Genomic DNA, 26379 nt, shown 5'->3' with positions numbered 1-26379 from the left:
ACCCTAGGGGTGGTAATATAAAGAAACTACTGGGGGAAAAAGAGGCAAGGTGGCAGATCCGCTTAAATGCTTCTGAGCCCCCAGGTATTAATGAATATATATCCATTAAACCTATATTGGAAAATTGTAGATATTAGTTTGGTATGGTATTTTTTTAAATTAAATTAAATATAAATATTTATATTAATATAATTTATATTGTATTTGTATATTGTATATAAACAGACATTACATGAACTTTGTTCATTTTTATTAATAACACTATAATATTTTATTAATTTTAATCAACTGTACTCTATATTAGGTATTCATGGTAATAGGGAGTATAGAAATTCAGCACTAGCACTTTAAGGACTAATCATTGAATTAAATGTTTTAAATGTGATTGGTTTGAGTATGTATTTAAGAAAAAGCTTGTACAAAGAGTATTGTTCTGATGAAGTCTATTTTACTAGATGAAAGCACTTAACCTGTATGTTTTTAGCCAATAAATCGAGTTTTTCAAAGGTTTTGCACTCAATCTGTGTGCTAGTGGTTTACATGTTGCAACCAGGAACAGCTTGGTTCGTGGTATTTCTTTTTGTTGACTGTTCTTGGACTTTCTACGTATATTTTCATTACCACAATCAACAGAATATGCTGGAGGGACAGGTTCATAACCTAGAGACTGCCCATGCTCTGGAATAGATTTCCCATACATGTCAAACAGAGCACCTCACTGGCCCTCTTCAAGAGAAATCTTGATGAGTAGATGGGAAATAGAAATTTCACCCTGGGGATCACTCCAGTGGCTCTGCTTGATAGAGGCACTGGGAAATAAATGTCGGGCGGCACGATGCCAGGGCATTTCTATGGGCTAGGCTTGTAAAGGCTTCAGGGCCATTAGCCTAGTGCACACTTATGAACCTATGAACAGTATAAAAACTATATTAGAAAATAGACAAACCAATTCAAACCAAATTTCTAAATCTGATACTTACAGATGTAACAAATGTAAATATTGTAGGTTTATTTGTGATGCATCAAATGTGTATGTGAGAGGAGTTGATAAAATACTTTGGGCAAAAGATGGATGTGATTGTAATTCCATGGTTGTTGTCTATTTGGCAAGTTGTGAGAATTGTGACAGCTAGTTATTTAAAACAGTGACAAGTCCCTGAATAGGTAATTTTGGAACCTGTTGCAGCATGTCTTCTTTTCTGCATATTTAGTGTATCTTACTAAATATGGAAATGTATGATCACGTTTTACACATACTTAGTACAATGCACCAACTTAAACATCCTGTTTTTAACACCTAAGTACTTTATCCATAGCTTATGCTCTTTTCAGATTTTATACCTTTAGACTGAGTGCCACTATTTTTTTTTCACCAGCAGACAGAGTCCTTCAGGCAACAAAAGAGAGACAAGTTTTGTGATTAGAGGCAAACTCAGGAAAAGAACATGAAATAGGGTAACGGTAGGATTATGGTTTGGCCAAAATGTAGGTGCCCAAACCAGGGGTGTAGCCAGAGAATTTCATTTTTTACTCACAATCTCATATTGCTGCCCCCAACCCACATGCTATTAATAAATGTAAATGTGTACATCTCACAAAATTATGCCCCTTCCAAACAGTTAATACTACGTGTCATTTTCAACTGCTCACTTTATACCTACTAAGATATTGTTGTTTTGAATTAGCAACCTCTTTGTAAGCAAATCATTAATTTAGACAGTCACAGACATTATCATGTCCTGAAAAAAAGGCACAATATTCTAAATGATGTCCAGAAATATTTGCTCTGTAGAGTACAAAGAGAATGCGTGTCTACATCCTTTGCCCAAAAGGCTAATTTGGCTAGGGATGATGGCTGTGGTGCAGCCATTATTAGACTCAATGAAGATGGAAGGGACTTGGAATATTAATTACAAACTCTTCTACTAGTCTGAGGTTATATGATAGATGATCCTATTTCATAGCTGCAGCCAGGTCACTTTCTCAGCATAGAAGAGGAACATTTAAAATCTGCCACTGATTTTGATCATTTGCCCCCATTATTATTTTTGGCTTTGTCCCTGATTCTTGAACTGAGAGGTTAATAGCTATGTGAATACATAACAAGACTAACACTGCCAGTGACCCTGTAAGATTTAACAGTTTGAAACAGAAGTTCTAGAAATATTAATTCAATATAAGTCTTAGTAAATATTTGCCTTTGGCATGAAATTATAATAAGGTGACTGGTTGGATACACTGGCCGCCCATACAGTGAAGTGATTTTCCTTATTTATTACAGAAGTCAAGCATTCTTTTAGGAACTGGATCATTCAGGTAATAAATGGAGGTTATCTTTTCTGCAAAGCCTATCTCTTTACGTTTGCACATCACACATGCAAGGTAAATTTAGTTCAATTTTTACCAGTGTTCAATCCTGTACTATCCCAAGTTACATCTGCAATGAGCATGTCTTTGTTTAGAGGACTTGCCTGCTATGACAAGCTAAATACTAATAATATTAATAATAAAAACAGCACAGCCTACTCTTTTAAATCTCAGACTTTCAAAAACTCTCATTTTTGCGCACCAGACACACGGGAAGAAGCAAGCAAGAGTTTTAAAGTACGTGCTGCTTACTGTCATAGTAACACTTCAAGCAGCAGGGTGCAAGGAAAAACCGAGAAACATGGTCCTGACTCTTAGGAGCAGGCTAAGATCTCACGTCCAGACTTCCATCTCTTTGTTCTCCCTCCCTGATGCAAAAATAATCATTAGATGAATCTGGGAATATAACTAACTTAGTATCTATAAACGCTCAGCTCTTTCATTTCATACTATTTTATAGGATGCAGCAATAAACCAAAACAACCCCATCGTTTTGGGGTACACCGGCCACTTCATTATTGTCCACCTGTGACACAGTGGTAATAATGGTTGCCGACAGTGATGTTTCTGAAATGCTGTATCTGGGGAGTGGCAGTAAAACAGAAAATTAAAGCTCGCCTCTATTGCCGATTTATTTTGTCCCACCCCCTGTCCTTTTCTCCCTCCTTCTCAGTCATCCACACACACACAGACATAGGCGGTACTAGTACGCATCACACGCTGGGTGCATGAGATAGGAAGGAAGGATGACCGGCTGGAAGAACAGCTGATACCTCTAAAAGGATTCCCCTAACCCCAGCATTTGGCATCCCCCCTCCCCCATGTTGCCCCACCCGTCCCACTACAAGTCGCTGCCCGTTCCGATCTAACCCAGCAGCAGAACCCAGGTCGGATTGAACCTGGATCAAGCGCCATGCCCGAAACAGTAGCAGCAGGAGCCGCCAGTCCTGGCAGCCAGAATACCGACAAGCACAAGAGAAGCCAGTGTGAAAGGGAGAAGGCTGAGGCAGGTGCCAGCGCTGGGATCCTGGGTAAGGTGTGCATGAAAATATCTGTACGGCATGCCAGCTGCTGCTGCAAATAAACAAACGGTGACATCACGGCAGGGGGATCCACCGAATGGAGCCTCTCGTAAGACAAAGACATGTGCACTGCATGTTACAGGGCAGCTGTCGGAGAGTAGTCCGTTACAGCCAGCAGCCAGAGCAGAGAGAGTCAATAATGCATTCATACAAAATATATGCACTGCACTCCAACCTGTACTCGCATCCACTTCTAGTTTTGTTCAGGTCCCAGCTTGTAAAATGTCAAAAATCACAGCCTGCACTCTCGGTGCAATGCAGGTTTGGGCTACAGGAGGACCTTGCGGTACAGTGTTTTTTTTTTCTGTTCCAGTAACAAGCAAAAGTAATTTTATGCAGTAGTTTTGAAATCAAAACGAAAAAAAATATCCTGTTTCAGCTGCATCCCTTGAGTGATAATGACATTGTAAGCATGCTCTTGAGCTGTTTCCCCCAGACCTGGCTCGAGTACTACAGCCTCTGTTAGCGTACTGTCAAGGTGAGTTTGAGCAACTCACTTAACCATATAGTGGCACCCAGTTGTTCGCTGAGAACTGGCAGCTGTCTGTAACGGGCCTCACTCGGTTATTATGTAGTAAATTTAAGAGGGTACCTCTGCCCTACAGGGCGACAGAAACGGCCTAGTTCCAAAGGTGGAACCCCCTCCTGTAATGCAATTTGATGATGATGGTGTGTGTGAGCTGCATTTGACATGTCATGGCCTGGGTGGTGTTGCAGTATTGTGAAGGCTCTTGTGAATACCGATTCCACACTGACGTCTTTGTATGAGAGCTGAGGTTTCTAGAGTGAGTGCTGCTATTAGAACGTGCTGGAGGGGAGGAGGAAGATGATGGTGATAATGACAGGGATGCTTGTCTTTTGTGCTCATTGCGCGTAATTTACATTTCAGTGGACCATGCAGTTTCTAATGCTAACCTTATTTGACAAAAGGAGGGGAGGGGAAACCATTCTTGTCAACATACACGTACACCTGGAAAAGTAAACAGGGAGTGAAAACTCAGGTGCAGGTACCATGTTTAGCTTAAGTGACCTCATTTTTGCCCTAGTAAGAAATGTATACCCTTATTCTCATTGTCATGCTGAACATGTCAGGACAACTCGTTTGAAGTTGCTGCAGTATTTTATTTTGTGTGCGTTTGCATTAGGATTGTTTGCAGCGCACAACCGCGTGGAATAATTAAGTGGACGCATTTTTGTAGACCATGAGTTTTTTTCCTATGACCTTTTTCCAAGGTTAGCGGAGTATAAAGGTATTTGGGGGACCAGCAATATCTGGCCGTGGGTACTTTCAAGTTTCATAGATAATTGCTTAGGATTACTTTTTCTGGGATCATTTTTAAATTAATAATTTTAGAAGTGGTTATATGGCTACGGAAGAGTGCTGCAGGCAACACAGATTTACAAATAGTAAAGAGCTGGACAACAGGCTACTGGGAAAATACACGTTTTGCACAAGAAAACATATGACTTTTGTTTAGTACTAGTTTAGAGTATTGGGCATTATGTCACAGTTACAGTTCATTGTGGATTTTATGAGGTCATTGCAAACGATGACATCAGTAGGATTTCTAAGAATTCTCTGTGTTTTTATAAGGATAGGTAATGCGATCATTAGAAGTCTTAGATGTGCTAAAACCATAAGTAAATACAAGGTATGTCTTATCAAAAGTCTCACTGTGAAAAATTACTGAATCAAGTTCCATAGTAAAATATGAATGTAGAATAAATATGTCACATTCTGCAAAAGCATCATCGATATTCAGACTGCAGCTTCATAATATAATTTGTTTTTAGGTTTCTGATTTAGCAATTTCAAGTATCAAAAAACAGTAGAGGAACTCCAGTACTATTGTAAAAGAAGGAGAACCACTGTATTACTGTGTATCCCTGAGACTTTCATCATTAGATACTGTCATAATTGTAAGGAAGAAAGGGAGGGGGGGTCATAATTTAGTAGTGATAAATCAGCTGTGCTATTCAGCAAGTACTGCTTCACTGTCTTTTAACAACTAAGAATATGCTTTCATCCAGTACAGCTATCAATACATTCAATGCGTTCTCCACTGCTGTAAGATGACATTTGGAATTGAACTTACAGTGCGTAAAACATTTCTGTTCTTGGGCAAACAACTTTGTCACTCATAAATGTATGACTGGATACCACAGAAATTAGAAAAAAACAGGTTATAAACAATCTGAGTACACTTAGTTGAGCATCCTTAAGTTAGATTCCTACAACTTCAGTGTTCACATACTGTATGATTAAACAAGACAGTAACCTTCAAAGGTTCCTTAAGATGCAGTTGAGAATAAGCTCTTGGGGCGGGCAAGCTCTGTCATTACTGAATAATAAATTTCAACGGTTATAATTTCACTATGCAGCATTGTGCTTATATATACAGAAACATACAACATTACACTGCGTAGTTACATCAGAAAAAGCTATAACAGCTGTCTCTAAAGAAATTTATAATTAGCATCAAACTCACTAAACAGCTGCCCCTACCTTGACTCTTTTCAGGTATTTCCAACAGGTCTCCTAGCTTAATGTTTACTTTTACTTCTGCATTCATTATATTTTAAGTGTATTTTAAATGTTTATCACTTATTGCATGAATACATTCCTTCTCTTCTCCCTTTTAAATTATGTCTCCGCCATCCATCAGCTATCTCCACTTCTGTAGTGTCCATCTTTCTTTTCTAAAATGTAATCCCCTACTTAGGTTCATAGGTTGGTACTAGGCTATCAGCCCTAGGGCCTATATAAGCCTAGCCATAACAATTCCCTGGATATTTCTTCCCACAGTATTTACTTCCCTGGACCCCTATCTAGCAGGGCGACTGATGTGATCCCCAGGGTGAATTTCCTATTTCCCATCCAATTGTCAAGGTTCCTTTTGAAGAGGAACAAGGAGGTGCTGTGCTTGACATGTATGGGCAGTCTATTCCAGAGTATGGGAAGTCTCTGGGTCAGGAACCTATCCCTCCAGCATGTTTTGTTCATTGTGATGACAAGGTTTAGATCCCTGGATTGTGTGGATTTTTTAACCAATAAAAGTCTTAATTACCTGTAGCATTCAACCCCTTATAATCTATCACAGTGAAAGCATATCTAGTGTCTCTTATTTTTCTTCATACAAAACTCCATTCCAATCCCTTCTTCTGCCTTCCATTGAAAACATATCTCGTGTGTCTTACCTTTCCTTGTGTAAAATCCCATTCATTACTGTAAACACATTAGTTTTTCTCCAGACTTCCTCAGTAATGTCAATTTCTTTAATATTGTATGTTTCCAGAAATATACATAATCTTCCTAATAATGCATAATCAAACCTTTACAATAATAATAATAATAATAATAATAATAATAATAATAATAAAATTAACTTCACTATTTGTAGAACAAAAACTTATAAGAATCACCCAGTATGCAGTTTTCCTTCCATTTAGGTAGCATGTTAACCAATGAAGTTGATGTAGTCCTTTTTCAAATTAAGTGAACAAAAATATCAGTTTTCCTGACATAGGTGAAGTGTGTGTGTGTGTGTGGGGGGGGGGGGGGATAGACCCACCACACCTCAGAGCAGGTTATGTACATTTGAAGGAATGGGTGATCACCCTTTTATCCCCACTTTTGCACATGGGGATGGGTGTCACACCCACAATGACAATCAGCTGATGAGATGATGAGATTTTAGCACCCCACAATCCTATTTCACACACTGCTACAACAATAAATGGTTTCAATGCTCACCAAAATGCCTGCCGTGAGACATCAGGCCCTATAAAATACAAAGATAATGCTAGGTTTGGTAATAAACCCACATGGTAGAATCTAACTAAACAATAAAAGGAAGTAACAATGTCTGTAAGAATAAACTATATACCCGTCCTCTAAAAGTAAACTCAAAAAGTTAAACAGATAACTTCAAAACAAAATAAAATCCCACAAAGATAAGAATGAAATGAAAATTGTTATCTTTGTAAAGGACAGCACAACCACGTGGCCTTTTTTCAGACACCTTAGAAGCGATATCTAACACTGCCCTGAGCTAGTACACAATACATACTTATCCCAAGAGGGCATAGATAATATATTAGCTAATAAACTTTGCTTTAACTTTAGTAACTTCCCACTTCATGTGAGTATGTCCATACAGACTCCCAGGTCACCTTAAAGCAAGTCCTGTGGGTACTCTCCAAAGCCAAAAAGACTACCTCTATGGATCCAGAAAAAGTGCCAGGTTGCTTTCTTGCCAGCACCAAGCACAACTAGAATCTCTACTTAACCTATTCAGTTTCATCCATTTTGCTGGACTCATGCTGGACATATGGAGAACTGCTGTAGTCATCCCAATTTCCAATGAAGGAGCTGTTACTGACCATAGTAACTACAGACCGATAATTCTAACCAGCCTTCTCTGTAAGGCAACAGAGTGCATTATTATAGAACCTTTTAACAAAGACATCAATACTATGCATCCCCTTGATGCAAACAAGTTTGCGTTAGTTCATTGTAAACCCTGCTTTGTAAACTTAGTGGTCTTCTTGGAACAAGTTACTGATGTGTTGGATGCAGGCAGATCAGTGAACACTGCTTACATCAAACTAGGGAAGGACTTTTGACATCATCTCACATTCTGGCATTATAGACAAGCAAATCAAAATGCAAGCCTCTATGCAACCCACTGGAGAGCAAACTGACTCATTTATGGAACCTCATTTATTAGCTTAGGAGGCACACTGTCATCAAAGAGGGCTGCTATTGGTGGCATCCCTCAGGAATCAGTCCCTGGGCCATTTCTCTTTGGTATTTACTTCTCTGGTGTCACAGTCATTGTTAAGGGACTGTGGCTGATCAAACTTGCAAAATACCTCAAACTTGTAGTGATTATAAACTTTCCAGCTGACTCAAGATTCTCCAGGACGGTCTAGCAATTACAAATACATGGTGCCAGGATCATGACCTTAAGCTAAATACCAAGAAACTATTGCTCTTTGGCAAACATGGACACCCGATGTGCCTACCACAGAGATTACTCCCTTTTTAAAACTGCCACAGAGATTATAACCTTTTTAAAACTGACATAGTTACTAGGGAGCTGGGCATTTTCACTGACAATGGACCATCCCTTGACCACAGTGTATCCACTGTCATGAAATCCTTTTATCTAGCCAGATTATTACCAGGAGTATACCATACAAGTCATAGGAAGTTATTATCCCTTTCTGCTTCTCCCTTATCAGACCCACACAAGAGCACAATGCTCCTTTCAGTGTATACTTGTCTAAAAATATGGCTCTAGTAAAAAATGCAGTGTTTCCTCACAAAAAAGATCAGAGCATATCTTCTGTATGCTGCATAAACCACCTTCCCAGTTTCTTACAGACTTTTTTTTTTGGGGGGGGGGGGGCTTTGTCTCTCCAACAAAAGCATTGATGGGTCCACTCCTATGTGACCTCCTACCCATATGTAAAACAGACAATGCCTTAAACAACCACTTCTTGGAACTAAACTTTCATTGAAACATAAAGAAGATCTGCTGGTATTAGGTACACATATGTGTTTCTGTGTATGTAAATATATTTGTATCTACATATATATATATATATATATATATATATATATATATATATATATTTATGTGTATATATTTAGATATAGCTCTATATATATATATATATATATATATATATATATATATATATTCATATTTTGTGTCTATGTTTGCTTACTGAATTCCAAAAACTGCAAACAGCTAAATAGCAAAAACTAAACATCGATTGATACAAGTAACAAACAAGAACGTCTGGGGAAAAAAAATCCAGTGAATGACCATAGTCAGCCAACATCAAGAACACAGCCAACTGAAGTGGGGGGCTTCTCCCTCACATCCACCCTAACTATATATACCAACACCAGGGAATAGGGCATATTTAATAAGTTTCCCTTCACTTACCCTATGCATTGGGTTACTTCCTAGTTGCTGGCAAACTAAAAAGTCAAAGTAAACTTTAGTGTCATTTATAACTACACACATGTAGCCTAAAAACAAATTTGTGCATAATGCATGATTTTTTCTACAGTTTTTATTTGACTTTTCTTGGTTTTTGTGAAATTTGTGCATAAGCTCAAATATTGATTACAAAGGAAAGTGAAACAACACATACAAGTAAAGGAATAAACATAACTAACAAGTACAATACAACTCCCGATACATGCAAGAAAGAACATTTAACATCACTCATATATGAAAAGAATACCCTCCCCTGAGTTAAATTAGTTATCCTATTTAAAGTAAAATGAAGCAACTTCTGAAATGCCTAAATTGTTTGTCTAATATTGCACTTGAGTGAATTAAATAATACCGATTATGGATATAATAAATAAATACTGCACTTACTTGAAATATATGTAAGTATATATTGCACAAGTAAATAAAAATTGATTTATTATGTGTCCAGACCCCTGAGACTAGTGCCCAAGTTTAGAAGTCTGATCAATGTAGGGTAGAAACTGTTACTGAATCTTATAGTCCTGCAGTGGATGTTGCGATATCTCCTGCCCGATGCCATATGCTTAAACAGTCCATGCGCAGAATGCATGTTGTCCTCTATTATTTTGGTGGCCTTTTGGATGCTGCTTGCAGAATAAAGATGCTGTATCGATGGAAGACTGGAACTTGTTACCTTCTCTGGAATGCTTACCACTCTTTGTAGCGTCTTCCTTTCTGTAACTGTGCAGCTTCCAAACCATACTGTGACGTTGCAGGTGAGGATGCTCTCTATTGCACCTCTATAGAAGGAGAAAATATGAGGAGCAAGCTTAGCTTTTTTTCAGCCTTCTTAAAAAGTGGAGGCATTGGTGCACTTTATTGATCAGTTAGCTGGTATTTCCTGACCAAGAGAGATCCTCTGATATGTGTAACTATGGCCATTCACTGGATCTTTTTTTTGCAGAAGTTCGTGTTCGTTAATCGTAGCATTCAGTGTTTACCATTCACTATTTACATAGACTCTCTATATGTAGATAGATCTCTATCTATCTATGTGTATGTGTGTGTATATATATATCTATATATATATATATATATATATATATATATATATATATATATATATATATATATATGTATACACACACACACACACACACACACACACACACACACACACACACTGCAAGAGAAATGCAGCCAAGCTGGAGTTCATGTTCATTAACACAGAGTTCATGAGAATGTCCAGGACATTCAGAAACCATGAAGGTGAAATGTCCTTGATATCCTTAAGTGGTCATTTGCATATATCCCATGGATCTCCATTACAGAAGGTTTAAGGTATCACACAGTGAGAACTGTAGCTTGGCTGAATTCTTCTTGCAATTTTTTTCTGAATGGTTTGTCTGTGTGACTTTTTTACTCTTTGGCTTATAAATATATATATATATATATATATATATATATATATATATATGTGTGTGTGTGTGTATATAGATATAGATATATATATATATATATATATATATATATATATATATATATATATATATATATATATATATATATATATACATACACACACACAGATATATATATATATGAAAAATTCCCGCTTTCATGGAATAGACATTCTTTAAATGTAAAATAAAGTTTAAGTAGCTCCCTGACCATCGTCATGTGCAGAGAAGCCATTAATTCACATCAGGTCTGACCAGAGTCAGTGCCAACAGTAGGCAACCTAGGCAGTTGCCTAGGGCCTGCTGGCTTGGGGGGACCTGCCACAATAGTTAAATTAAATGAATAAAAAAAAACTTATATTTCTTCTTTAAGGATTAAGGACACACTTTGCACGTGTCTTTAGTAGCGTCTGTGCATGCATCATACTAAAGATGTGCTCACATTTAAAAGCTGGAAGTGACATACTAAAGATCTATTTTCACACAGGATGTTTAACCATGGAGAACTGCTAAGCAAGCTCTTCCTTCAGTAGGGGGAGAATAGCTAGACAAAGGTTTGAGTACTTAAACGTGGTGACTGCTGTGCTAGAGATGAGGAGTCATTCCTTCAGTAGTGTGTGTGTGTGTGTGTGTGTGAGTGTGTGTGAAATGCCCCAGTTAGGGATAGCAGGCTAGTTAACTTGTTCAGGCTCAAACCCTGTACATTGATTATAGGACCAAACTGTCGTCAGGGAGTACATTTAGAAGGTGAGTTTGAGTTTCAAGAGAAGAGAAGAGAAGTTTGCTGTTGTTCATGCTAAGTTTTTTTCAATGTGTAACTGTTTTGTTTAGCAAATGGCCATCATCAGTGTTTGTGTTTTAAAATTTGAAACCAGTGTTAGTAGGACAAGAGGCAGCATACTTGCCTTTGGTGCAGAAGGCTGCGGGTTCTACTCCCACACCATTTAGATGGAGTGCTGATATTGTGGTGCCCTTTAAGGGCGGTGGCGGGTGCTGTATTCCTGAGTGTCCCTACCTTTGTATGAGATGCCTAGTATGTATGAACATATTGTCAGTGTGACAGCCATGCCCTATTGAAATATCGCCAGCTTACCATTTTGTTTTTAAATGTAGCATGGTCACTTTATTTTTTCAAGGGCTGCAGGCACTGCATTTGTACATGAAACATTGAAATGTAAAGTTGTTTACCAGCCACAACTTCTTCATTAGTTATAGATCTCTATAATGTGGAATTATTCAGATGACTTTTACTTCTGCAGAGATCATGTATATTGACTGATACTGGAGGTTTGTTACGACAGACATTTGAGTGAGCTTATGGGGTTGAAATGTTCTGAAAACGTAGTTTTGTCATTGTTGGTTCATAAATTTTGTTTCATTGTTTACTGGAAAAATGTTGAAAACCACAAATTTAAAACATTCTAACAAGCTGTGCTGTATTATGCAAGGAATATAATTTAATAATTATATAAAACAGTTAGGAGGTTGCATCAAAGAATACAATTTGAATTTGGGCTGGGTTCCTCAATGGTTTCCTGGGTGCATGCACAGTAACTACCTATGAATTTTTGAGGCTAGGCTGCAAATGATCTGTTTGTTCAACAGTTTAGTATGAATCTATAACTATCATGATCAAACTATGCTGTGTTCCATACCTGTCACAATGTTTTATCCATAGCTGATGCTTTTGTTTTAAGAATGGCAGTAGTATGTGCCTCAGAAACGACCTCTTTACTGGAACATATACATATCCATATAAAACAGAGCTCTGCTTTAACCTAGTTCAAGCGTAACTTGGACCAGTAGATGGGAAACTGGAAATTAACCCCTGGTGTGCCACCTATGTTAATCACATATGCTCAAGCCTACATATACCCCTTAAAGTAACACCAGGGTATCAAAACTTGTCAGAAACATGTCAGAAAGATGACTAGACTTAAAATGGCCTCCTGGGGGTCATTTGCCCAGTAATCACCCATGAACCTATAAACTAAATGGTTTATTACAACATTTTACCAGTCTGCTAGATGAGTGATTTTGTGCTTGGACTGAATTCATGACAGAAGAAATTTCCCTATGAAACTATGTCTTCAAACACAGAGCTGCATAGCATAATAATAATACATATTTACTGTTGATAACATCTACACAATTATACTTTGTTGCAGGAGTCAAACACCTAAACAAAACATGATGATACCCTCACACACACACACACACACACACACACACACACACACACACACACACACACACACACACACACACACACACACACACACATCCTGCTATTACCAAGAGGTGGTTTATTAAATCCATTCTTGTAAAATACAATTTAAAATCAACTGATACATTGCTTTGTTTCCAGATGTTTAAAGGAGCACTATGCCGTTCTTTTTTGCTTGAGCAGTTTGTTTACATTTTAGCACTGTTTAAGTCACATGATCACCTAGAGGCAAGGTTTTTAAACTGCCTTCTTACCATACTGCAGGTCAGATTACACAAACTCTCAGCACCATTTAACATATTGTTCTTTAATAAATAAGAACTTTATAAGAACAAGACCAAAACAAGCACAATAGTTTACTTACCCTTAAGAAAGACATGTGCTACATGTCAGCTTAACACACTTAAAATGGGAACAATATTTTAAATATGAACCATCCACTTAAAGAAAAAAAAAGGATGCAGAATGCAGAACTATTTTACAGAATGTCCCTTAAACATCCATTCAGTGTTAATTACTTTGTTTAACTCTGATGCATTATATGCAACCAATAAAAGCTGTCATCTGACTTCTTGACTTTTCAAGTTGTTATTCTAGTCTCTCCAGTATCGTAGTACAGTGCTTAAAGGATTTGATAAATCTTAATTTTTTTATGGCAAGTCTGTGTTCATTAAACCACTGTGAGATTTTCCTCGTGGTTTTACCTAAACAGAAACTCTCACAGCTCAAACACTTAGCCACATAAACTGAACCATCCTATGTATTGCAGGAATATCCTCCTTTACTTAAAAAAATCTTCATCCATATGTGAGAATTTCAAAGTTGCTCCTGTATCTATAAAATTACAAATTTTACAACTACCACGAGGAAACGTATCCATCAATTTCACAGTATTAATCTGCACTTTAGGACATTCTAATAAAACTTTCAAACTCACAATGAGAAAGATCTCACAGCAAATGAATTAACACAAGCTAGCAAAAATAAATAAATAAATAAAGATATGACAAATTATTTAGATAAAATTTGGACAGTTAAGATTCTTTTTAATAATTTTTTTCTGAACCCTTGATTCCAGACAAAAGAGAGGGAGAGCTATACTAATGAATTTCTTAATTCAAGAATTCAGATGGCAACGTTTGTTGACTGCAAATAAAACACCTGGTCTATGTTTGGCTACCAAAAACTACAAAATCTGAATGGCAAAATATCAAATATAAAACAGCAAAGGGGAAAATTATCAAAGACAACACCGTCCCTAACTATATATACCAACTCTGAGATCGTAGTACAGTGGGGAATAGGGCAAATTTAAAATTTTTCCCTTCATTTACCTTATGCATCACATTACTTCCTGGTTGTTGGCCAACTATGGCCATTCGATTAATTTATGTTCGAAGTTGACATTGTTTGATAATTTTACATTTTGCTGCTTTACGTTTGATACTTCAACCACGTTTGAGTTTTGTAGTTTTCAGTAGCCAAACATAGACACAAAACACCAGGGTTAAACAAAGTGGTCAACATTTAATGCTTGCTGAATAGACATTCGAAAAATAGTTTTGTATTTTGTAACATTTTGTTATTTAAGTGGATGTTTTATGTTCAAAATATTTTTTATACTTTTGTGTATATGGTACAAAAGGAGATTAGCTGGTTCACAAGTAATATGACCTTTTAACTGTACTTAAGCTACTGTGCTTATACTGGTCTTGTTCCGATCAAGTTCTTATCAATTAAAGAATGAAAGAGCTAAATGATTTAGCATTTCTCCCATTTATAGAGTGTATTTTTGTTTGTAGTTGCTCTTTTGTTCACACTTTACCTAAAATCAACAAAAGCTGCTTTAATCGGTCACGTGTAAATAGCAGACAGTTGCCTTAACCACTAGATATGTTGACCCGAGTAGCCATTTTACAACACTGTCTAGTCAACATATAGCTACAGACATGCACTGCAGCACAACTGTTAGCTGTGCTCACATGCTATAGCCCTTAAAGATTTATGGTCTGGAAGTGAACATCTCCGTCCCTATGATTAATGTACATTTACCATGTTGCGTGCCTTACTAATATATAACATTGCTTAAGTCGGAACTCTTAAAACATCTTCCTAACTACCTTTTAGTGATATTACATTTCAAAAGTGTTTATTAGAGAGCAACAAAAACAAATGAGTCTAATGTTTCTATCTCAGTAAACAGAATTTAGCTTCATTCTCATGTCTGAGGAAATGCACTTGAGGTTAATACAGCAGCGATGGCATGTAACACTGCAGTTATATCATAACAAAATGCATGTCAGCCTTTGAATGGTTGCACATTATCCCACCGTTCTAACAGAATGTATGAGGGAGTTTCAACATGTTTTAAAACATGCATTAGAAAGCAGTTGATTGACTCTCCTTCATGATAACATCCAAAATGTGTCCTTAAAATAATTAATTGTAGCTTATGTCTTGTCTCAGGCAAGCTTTGAACTCTAAAGACAGCATATTACAAGTTGGTACTTAATAAAACAAAACAGAAATTGACAAAAGTAAAGTACATTTTATTCACCTACTCACTCAAGAATGCTTACACTATGTATCACCGAGTCTCAAATGACTGAAGTGTCAGTGAGACACAAAAACGGAAGCTTCAGCCCAATTAAAAAGAAAAAAAAATGCTTTTAGAGGTGCAAGGCACCCTATATGGCTATGTGGTGAACTTTCTCTCTCCAGCAACCCCCTGTACTTAAATATATTAACCTCGTGGTCACACACCTGGGGTGAAAAGAGAAAAAGCATACACAGATCACATCACTGCCAGAGTACAAATATAAACCATGCATTCAGTGATTTTTTTCCAACAGCAAACACTGTCATGTTGAAATTCTTTCAATTGTCAAGATAAATCCTACATTTACAACTCACTCAGTCATTATTGGGTTAACCCACAGGAATACAGGAACAACTTTTCAAGTGGGCAGATTTAACAATCTTACAGTGCTTTATGCTTTGGCAACGTTTGCTAACTGGTGATGTCCCCTTTATTGTCATATTTTAATAGCTTCATTTTAACACAGTCGCACCTAGGAATGTAACACCACCAGCAGCCTACATACATTGTTAAGATTCCTGAGCATTTTCTGAAAAATCAAGTTAAAGGACATAAGCCAAGCAAATATAATTACCTTGTGAACAGCAGATATCATTCAAAAAGGTCCAAATAGCAATCTGTTCAGCAAAAAAAAAATCTTTACAATGATAGAAGCCAGTATATTCACAGTCTTTGCATTAGTACTGACTTTTCTGTATATTTCATAAACACATTTTTTCACATATTGGAACCTGTACAACTTAGGTGTATATTTTGCTCAAGAGACTTTGATTTTTTTACATAATGGCAATACATTTCATTCTGAGTGTTTTTTTATGTTGAAACATTGAGAGACATGAAAAAAAAATTAAACTTATTTGATAAAAAGTATAAATACCACTTAGTATCTGTTAGGCTGTAAAGCTTACAGTGCAAATAGGAAACAATTTTCTTAAACATCACTAAGGCTTTTCCTTATCTTATGCTATAGTTTTGTAAGTCAGTTGGGTTTGGAAATATTTCTGTGCATACGGAAATATTTCATTTCTTCATAATTATTAGCAAACATCTGTCAATATATACAGTACAGGGCATCATACACCAACAACAGTATATTTTTTTGTCCAGTCGTGACATTTCATAACACCCCTTTCAATTATATGTAGTACACATAGTTATGAATATATGAAAGTAAATATGGAATTATGAATAAAAAGTGTCAGAAGCTAATAACCTTAGTGCATTGCATCCTTCTTTTAAGGTTGTAGTCTCTGTTTTTTTTTTTACCTTGTCCTTTCATTTGCTGTCTGTTATTAATTGGCAAGGAGTCTTGGCCCAACAAAATGCCATGACACCAGAAGGAGACACGGGTGATAAAAAAATGTAAGAAAAAAGTACTAAACCTGCGGATGGGTTGAAGAGCTCTTATTAAAAGTTTCTTCTGTAATATTTAGGCCACATCTGTTGAAATTATCAGCCACAGGAAATTTCCCATTTCTTTCATTGCAGTTTTGCTTGCAAGAGAACTCTCTTCCTGTTGGGCCAACATGCTCCCTTTTCCTGCTTCATAAGCACATTACTCTTGTTGGCTGGACCTTCCCTTTAGTGTGTTACTCTGGCTCTGGTAACAGTAATCTCAACACTAAGGATGTCAGCTCTGTGAAAGCACATTTTCATGGTCCTTTAAACCTGACTCAGGCCTTTAAAAATGGTAAGGTAAGTTGTGTCAGTACTCCTAACTACTTTAACCCTTTGCATAAGTGAAATAATGATCGTTATTGAACACTCAACAGTTGTACATTCCAGTGAAGGATCTTCATAACGATGGGTAATCCTATCCTTGTCATCTTGTCATACTTGCAATGATACATTTCACTTTACTGCTACTGTTTATACTTTCTGTAAACTGAATGTTTCAGACAGCAGCTGGATTCTATGGTGTAGAGACAGTAATGCCATCTGTGTCATCAGCTGTAATGGTAACTCATTTCACTGCTCCTCTTCTTTTGCAAACAAAAATAGAGGTTTCTGGCGGGATTTGGATTACATGCTGATCTGAGGGCAATGCTATTGTTATCACTAGTTCTTTTGGTAAATATTACTTCTCTACTATTGAGCTTTTCTATAAGTAGTTAAGTGTGAACTGAAGAAAGTGTCAACTTATTAATTGCAACTGGATGAGTTGCTATTGAAAAGGTACTTTTCCTTATTGGAAATCATTGCCGGTACTGTTTCTATTACAGCATTGTTGATTTACTGTGTTCTTTTTTTTTTTTGAGAGAGAGAATTCTCTCCTTTTTTTTTTTTTTTTTTTTGCATTTTTATGATTGTGGAATTGGTATATATAAGTTTGGGGGGGTGGAAAGCTTGGAACTCCACATGAGGAGTGTGGGGTAGTGGGGGGGGGGCTTCTCATATGCAAACATGCTTATGCTGGATTTTTAAGTAAGACTGAGGTCTGTTCTTGAATACTTAGAACTCCTGCTTTGCCTATCTAATTTGTGGACTTGTCTAATGTAAATGTTACTTAAAGAAGCAGAATTTAAACTTGCAAATTAGTTTAAAATAAATTCCAGTGTTGCAAATCATAAAATAATTAGTAGTGGTAATAACATATTCATGCAAAAATAAATTATCCCTCACTTCTTATTTATTCTTCCAATGTAAATGGATAACTGTTCTAACTTTTCTTTGACATTCAGTTTGCACACGTGGATGAGTACCTAGAACATCACATTTAATCTTTCTTTCAATAGAAAAAGAAAACACAAAATTGCATTTTGAATTCTGCTGCTCTGTCTTTTAACAGAATCCTCTTAACAAAATAGTAAACATGGAATATTAAACAGCATACTCTTTGTCAATTTACACATCTGCAGTCTATACACCTTTTTTCTTAACTGCTGTTCACTTTAGTTTGAATCTGTAATATTAACTTAGATGTGCAGATTTTACTTTTCCATGGAAGATTGGGCCTTCATAATTGCAGGTACAGAACACCAAGTGATGTCATTATGTGAGCTCTAGTGGTGTCCATAATCATTGTTTTCTGTACTGTACTGTTGTTCGGGCTATACTGAGTCCCGGGTTATTATTTATTTATATTTGTTTATTGGGGAAGTACAGTGATCTGAATGGACCAGTGGCAGGCACAGCCCAGGTGAATAGGATTGCATAATAAATTAACAAAACATATTTACAGCTACAAGGTTATGCTAAAAAGCATATATATATATATATATATATATATATATATATATATACATATATATATTATATATATATATTGCCAACATGGTTTTAGACCTTATCACAGTACAACTACTGCTCTCTTATCATTCACAGACCAAATTAATAAAAATCGTAATAACAACTTGCTGTCCTCAGCCCTCTTTTTAGACCTCTCTAAGGCCTTTGATATGGTTAACCATAAACTCTTACTAAACATCCTTGAATCCCTGGCATTAGACCCCCAAGCAATCCAGTGGTTTAATTCCTACTTAGAAAATAAACAGCAAGCTGTTCTTTGGGACAATCACATATCCTCTCTGCGTCCCATCAGAATCAGAGTCCCACAAGGTTCCATTCTAGGACCTCTCCTCTTTTCTATCTTTATTAATGATCTAAATAAGTCCCTTCCACAAACCATCTGCATTCAGTATGCAGACGACTCAACATTGATATGTTCAGAATCTTCCCCAGCTGAGCTTCAGGCTACTACCCAAAAAGTTTTTACAGCTGCTGAAAATTGGTTCTATCAACATTGTCTCCTACTTAATCCCAATAAAAACTAAATTATTACTATTTACACCTACACAGAAATCCTCAGCTCTTGACTTCAATATAACATCTAGTAATGGAACAATAATATCCTCTGAGCCTACTACAAAACTACTAGGTATCACATTAGATTATAATCTGAACTTCGATTCTCATATTAATTTAACCATCAAGTCAGTCAATAGAAAACTCCGTTCCCTTTATAGGCTTAAACCCTTCCTCTATGCTTCAACGAGAGCTACCATTGCCCAGACGCACCTGCTCTCTACCCTTCTGTATGCCTCACCTATTTTTACAAACCTATCTAAATTTAATCTCAATAAACTAGCAACTTCATGTTGTGGAGCTTTTCTCCCCGGGCCTCTACTGAAAATGGACATGTATCCAGCTAGACTAGCCCGGACAACAAATGTAAAATAAAATAAATAATAAATAAAAATAAATTTTATATATATATATATATATATATATATATATATATATATATATATATATATATTTACAGGTACAGTTCTGCAGAAAAAAGTGATTAGTTTTTTTCTTTTTTTCACAGATTGATTGTTTCATTAGTTTATCAGAAAAACGATCTGTTTTTATGATTATTTCTTTAGGAAAGAGAGTGTAGGTTAAGACTGACAGTCATAGTTTCACTTCTTTACAAATGGATTTAACCAAGAAATGTGTACAATATCTCAAGATGTTATAGCAGCAATGGCTGCCAAACTATACTACTGGTATAACATCCTGAAAGTCATACAAATCTAATGGCATGGTCCAATTTTCTACATTAATGCTCAGATTTAATTTTATGCAGAACATTGTATATCTTACCAATGCAAAACGTCATGCCTCCTTTATAATGCTTCTTCATTTAGTGCTTAGCTTATATAACTACTCTGTACTCCAAACTGCATCACTGAATTAAACGCAACTACATCTATTTTTTATAATTAAAATGCATTATTTCTTTGTTCATGTTTGCAAATTCTTTAAATGGTTCTGCAAATGCCTCCATTCAAATGTGTCGACCCTTTAAACAGCCAAAACCTTGTAAGTGTTCTATTTAAATGTTACCAAGCTGTAGTACAGTTAATGTTGAGTGGTGGGTCACAGAGATTGGTATCTGCTTATTAGTTAAGCCTTATTCTGACCTTTTCCTTTTAGACATCAATTATTCTATCTTACGGTCCTTTTGCCCACCACATATCTACCAACACATCCCCCAAATCAAAATCAAGTTTATGGTTTAAATCTAAGAGATTATTTTGTTTCCTTTGTAATTTAATATAAAAAATAATCAAATCAGAGATGGCCTGCACCTGTCGCCCCTGGGATTCCAGATACTGGCTAAGGGTCTTGCCTCCCCTATAGTGCCTTTTTTAGGCAAGGTTCAAATGACAAATTCACCACTGTAACAGGAACAGGCAAGCAAAAACTGATGGTAATGCTACTCAATGCTAGAAGTCTAAATCTCAAAATGCACTCACTCGAGGCACTGCTTAAAATGGAGAATATCGATATCTGTGCAGTGACCGAGACCTGGTTCAAGGCTCTAGGGAGCACCCCTGCATTACCAAGCTATAACTCATACCACACTTTTCGGCCATATAACCTGGACCAGAACACCAGTGATGGAGGTGTGTCCATATTCATTAAGGATATCCACACCTCCAGGCTAGTTACGCAGCATAATGCATCCGAGGTTATCCAAGTGCAACTAACTCTGGGCAAAACTGCAGTCTAAATTGTAGCTTGCTACAGATCCCCCACCATGCCCCAGGCTTCCCACTTCTCTTTTCTTGCTATAATGGAAAATATTAGGGTTCAACCAAACACCCTAATAATGGGCGATTTCAACTACCCCACCATTAACTAGGAAAACTACTCGTGTACCAACTCCTTCACTCAACGCTTTCTGGAATCCATAAATTCCAATGCCCTGGATCAAGTTATCCACACCCCCACCAAGGGCAACAATATCCTAGACCTAGTCATTACCAACATGAGTGACCAGTGTTCCACACCTGAAGTCAACTCCTCGTTGGTCAGATCTGAACATAAGCTAATCACCCTAGATATCCGCATCCTGCCCCCACTCACCATTAAAGAAACCACAATAAAAAATTTCTCTAAAGCCAACTTCATGCTTCCTAAGACAGAAGTGGTGAACTTCATGACACCCATGCAGATGGACAATACAGTTAAGACTGCTGAATCCTACACAAATCCACTCTATAAGCACTTACACGAGTGCATGGATCGTGCTATCCCAAACAGAACCAAGACTCTATCCTCCAAAAAAAGGAAGCCAATCTGGTGGTCCTCTGCCATAAACAAACTCTACAACAGAAGGAAGAAACAGTTGCAAAAGAGAGTAAAATCCCATTAGTGGAGGAGCTCCCTGGTTAGCCTCAGTAAGAAGCTGAGATCCCTTATAAGGTCCTCCAAAGCTAGCTAGGAAAACAAAATTGCCACTGATTCTAAGGCCAACCACAAAGCATTCTATAGCTATGTCAAGAATCTCAATGGCAACACCCAGATCTGCTCTGAGTTACAGTACAACAGCATGAAAATTACAGAAGCAACTGATATTGCCAACATCCTGGCAGATGGGTTCAGTGCTAACTTTACCCCCTAAAGGTCTAATCTATACAGGAAGAGTGCAGAGTCCCTGTAATCAGATCTATGCAGGTAAAAGCTACAATTTCTAAAACCAAAAACACAGCATCCATGGGACTGGACAACATCCCAGGCTGTGTTTTACATGAACTTCAGAATGAACTGGCTCCCTACCTAAGCACCATATTCAATCATAGTCTCACGTCAGGCTTTGTGCCCACTGAATGGCACACAGCAACAGTACCCCCAACAAAGGGGGATCCACCACTGATCCTGGAAACTATCGCCCTATTAGCCTGATGAGCATGGTCTTCAAGGCCACGGAATGTATCATTATGGAACTCATAAACAAATACATTGGTAACCTACAAACTCTGGACCGCACCCAGTTTGGGTTTGTGAAAGGTAGATCATGCCTTCTGAACCTGATCGACTTCTTTGAGGCAGTCGCCATAGATGAGGGTAAGGTGGTTCACACAGCCTATCTTGATCTCGCCAAGGCTTTCATTACCATCCCCCATTCTGGAATTATAGCTAAACTCACTAAACTAAGTATAAATCCCTACATCATAAGATGGGTTGCCAACTGGCTCACTGACAGAACCCACACTGAAAAAGTTACAGACTCCAAATCTGACTTCAAACCAGTGACAAGTGGAGTACCACAGGGTTCAGTCCTGGGACCTCTCCTGTTTGGTATCTATTTCTCTGAAGTACAGGCTAACACAAAGGGCCTCTGGCTAACGAAGTTTGCAGATGACTTGCAAACTAGGAGTCATAGTCGAGTCCCCAAATGATGTGGACATCCTACAGAAGGGCCTTACTGAGAGAGATGTCTGGTGTCAGAGGCATGGCCTCAAGCTCAATGCCAAAAAGTACATTGTCATCCCCTTTGGTAAAAACTCTGTACCCATGAACTACCACATAAACAGCAGTCTACTTAACGCCAAATGTGTGATAAGAGACCTTGGGACCCAGGTGGACAGTAGTCTCTCCTTTGATAATCACATTGTCACAGTAGTCAAGAAATCCTTCTATGTGGCACACCTCATCGCAAAAGGGTTCTCATTCAGGAAAAAATAGGTCATTGTTCCCATCTACTTGGCACTCATTAGACCCATTATAGAGTACAATGCCCCTTTTGGAATGTACCTCACAAGACATCTGCTGCAGCTGGAAAGGCCACAGAAGTGTCTCACAAAGGGGATTACTGGCCTCAAACAGATGCCCTAGACTGACCATCTCAAAAAACACCAGCTTTACTCTGTAGCATATTGCCTATCTGAGGAGATCTCTGCCTAACATATAAAGCTATGTTAAACCCAGAACTGTTGGACATGCTACACCTAAAGAAATCCCAATCCCTCCGAGCTATACACTCTAGGGACCTAAACCTTGTCACCACAATAAACAGGACATGCTGGAGGGATAGATTCCTGTCCCAGAGACTTCCCATACTCTGGAACAAGCTACCCATCTATGTCAAGCAAAGTTCCTCATTAGCACTCTTCAAGAAAAATCTTGATGAGTGGATGGGAAATAGGAAATACACCCCGGGGATCACTTTTGTGGCTCTGCTTGACAGGGTCACAGGAAATTAACTTTCTTGGGTGGAGTAAGCCAGGGAACCTTCTTAGCTAGGCTTACTTAGGCCCTTGGGCCGATATCCTAGTACCTACCTATGAACTTGTGAATCTATGAGAGAATAAGGTGTATCCTCTCTAAATCCTTACTGACACTCCTCCTTCTACATACTGACTAAGAGGAAATATTAATGTATTGTCTTCTAGAATTGAGTCAATGAAGACAACAGTTAAGCTTTTTGTGACCATTTACTGGTTAACATTGACAAACATTACCGATGCCATATCCAGAACAACATCATAACCAGTAACACAGACTGTGACCTTTGAAACTCTTGCTGGTTGCTATAACCAAGTCTGTTCCTGCTAACTTGTAGGGTCCAGGTATGCAACCCAAGTTGCTTCAGACCTGCCTTGTATGACATTCTGAGCTTGACTCCAAGCCCAGTCCCCACTTGCCTTGCTCAAGGCTGTATATTCGAACAAAGACTCAACCACCCTGGATAGGCCACTCAGATAAACATGGTGGAACACAAGAGGAGGAAATCTGTTAAGTGGTCACCCAAACTTAAACTTTTGGCAAAACAAGCCCCTGCAATGGCAACAGGCTTATATAATAACTAGTGCATCACCCCCCCCCCCCGCTCAAATACAACTAGGCTTACAGTTAAGCTAGCCTTAAAGACTTTTACCATGATCATAGAAATCATTGTTAAGCTGAAAGGTATATAGTTCATGTAATACTTCATATCTTCCTGACTGACACTGGGATGCTTCACATCTCAAAAATGTACAAGTCAAGAGTTTCTATTATACTTCATGTCTCCTTTAATAATGTAATAAACTCAACATCATGGCCATCTTTGGTACAATTCCACTTCTCAAAGATCTGTTGAAGAACTGCACAAGACGTTCTAACATTACTTCAACTAATTGTTCATTATTCCTAATGGTAACTAATTTGTTCCATAAGCCTTATCTACCATTCTCTTGTCCTCTGTAATCTTCGCAACAGTCCAGCTTTCACCTATGACAACCCGTTTTCTTTCCTCCAGCTTCCTCCTATGACTACCCATTTTCTTTCCTCCATCTTCCTCCTATGACTACCCATTTTCTTTCCTCCAGCTTCCTCCTATGACTACCCATTTTCTTTCCTCCAGCTTCCTCCTATGACTACCCATTTTCTTTCCTCCAGCTTCCTCCTATGACTACCCATTTTCTTTCCTCCAGCTTCCTCCTATGACAACCCGTTTTCTTTCCTCCAGCTTTCTCCTATGACAACCCGTTTTCTTTCCTCCAGCTTCCTCCTATGACTACCCGTTTTCTCTCCCATGCACATATGGGTCATCATTTTCTTTAGCAGCTACTGTTCAGAATAACTGCTGTGAATGTTAGCTTGTCTTCTGCCTCTTTTATTGCCACTCATAAATTTGGACTTTAATATCCTTCACATTAGTCATTTTTTCTCTAACATACCTCAGAATGTTATATGTGCATTTTTGTTTTAGTGTTTGTCTTTCTTTAGTTGTGTTTGGTCTTTTAAAAACTCTGTTCACCTCATTGGTAGAGTTTGAAACTTCTGCTCTTCCCCCTCTGTTTATAGATATTGCTTCCCATTCTCTCTAGAATTATCAGTCACATTATTTATCCATGACTGCTATATTGTTCTCTGTAATTTATATATTTTTTCTTTTATTATTTATAAAAACTCCACCCTAATAATGCTTTAAGTTTCCATGGTGTACTATAAGCAGAGCCCAGTGTAGTACTTTAGTTCTCATACAATTTTCTCTGAAAGGAGGTGTAAACTTTCTTGATCACGTCTAACCTTTTTAACTCATATGTCATTGTTAATTCTAGGGACAGGAGGGTTTTTTTTATTTTAACAGAAATGTTAGCCAAGTTATTCACATCAGCTTGTGTTATAATGCTCCTTACGTAGTGTACAGTTGGATAAGTTAGACTCCTCTACAGTAAGTATTCCCTTGCATTCTACCCTATCTGTAGAATGCCTTCTGAATCCTGAAGCTTATCATCCACTTTTTTATCACCTATATTAGCAGAAGGGAAATTACTATAAAGCATAACACAATAAGGTCAAAGTACAAGTTACATGACACTGATGTATGAGGCACAATGTTAAGACATTACTTCTGTAGAATTCCAGATAGTTGGAACATTTATCAGGCTCAGACTTATAAGTTAAACAGTAAAGAAGACCATGCTTTTTACAGATGCTGAAAGGTGGAACCTGAAATACGTCAGTATTCCTACAATTATAACACCTGCAATTTGGCATGTTTGCAGCTATGTAGCTTCCTGGCTAGCATATGAAAATGATTGAAAAAGTAATCTGAAAATATTTCTGAAATTTAAAAAGGCAAGAGGTAAATGTGGCCACAACAATTCTCATCCAAACATACCCAGTACTGGAGAATTGATTGTGTGAAGGTACCGCTCCAAATAGCCATAATAATGCATTGTTCTGATGTGGCTGAGGGCAATGCAAGCCTATCCTAGATTATCCATCAAGTCCTAAGGCACCTGAGTCATATTGCAGGACCAGATCATATGCTAATTATCTGCCCCTTCTCTCTCATAATACCAACAAGTAATTGACTGACCTCTGTCTATGACCTTATACCTTACCATTGAGGTTACCAGTTGTATACCAGCTATAAATTAAC

General features: G+C 37.5%; 1 protein-coding gene across 2 annotated transcripts in view; it reads left to right on the top strand.

Annotated features, from left to right (window-relative positions):
• The first annotated feature begins 3079 nt into the window (after nt 1–3079).
• ANO8 (anoctamin 8) overlaps nt 3080–26379 on the top strand; it is a 751060-nt gene continuing 727760 nt past the window's right edge. For both annotated transcript variants that reach the window (XM_044090660.1, XM_044090659.1), the window contains exon 1: nt 3080–3398. In XM_044090660.1, the coding sequence (XP_043946595.1) occupies nt 3281–3398 (118 nt within the window). In that variant the 5' untranslated portion in view covers nt 3080–3280. The remainder of the gene's footprint in view (nt 3399–26379) is intronic.

This window comes from Protopterus annectens, chromosome 13.part0 (assembly GCF_019279795.1).
Source record: "Protopterus annectens isolate FY-2018-M chromosome 13.part0, PAN1.0, whole genome shotgun sequence".
NCBI classification, from domain to species: domain Eukaryota; kingdom Metazoa; phylum Chordata; order Ceratodontiformes; family Protopteridae; genus Protopterus; species Protopterus annectens.
Note: the sequence above shows the minus strand (reverse complement) of the source record. Positions and strands in the feature narration are given on the sequence as shown.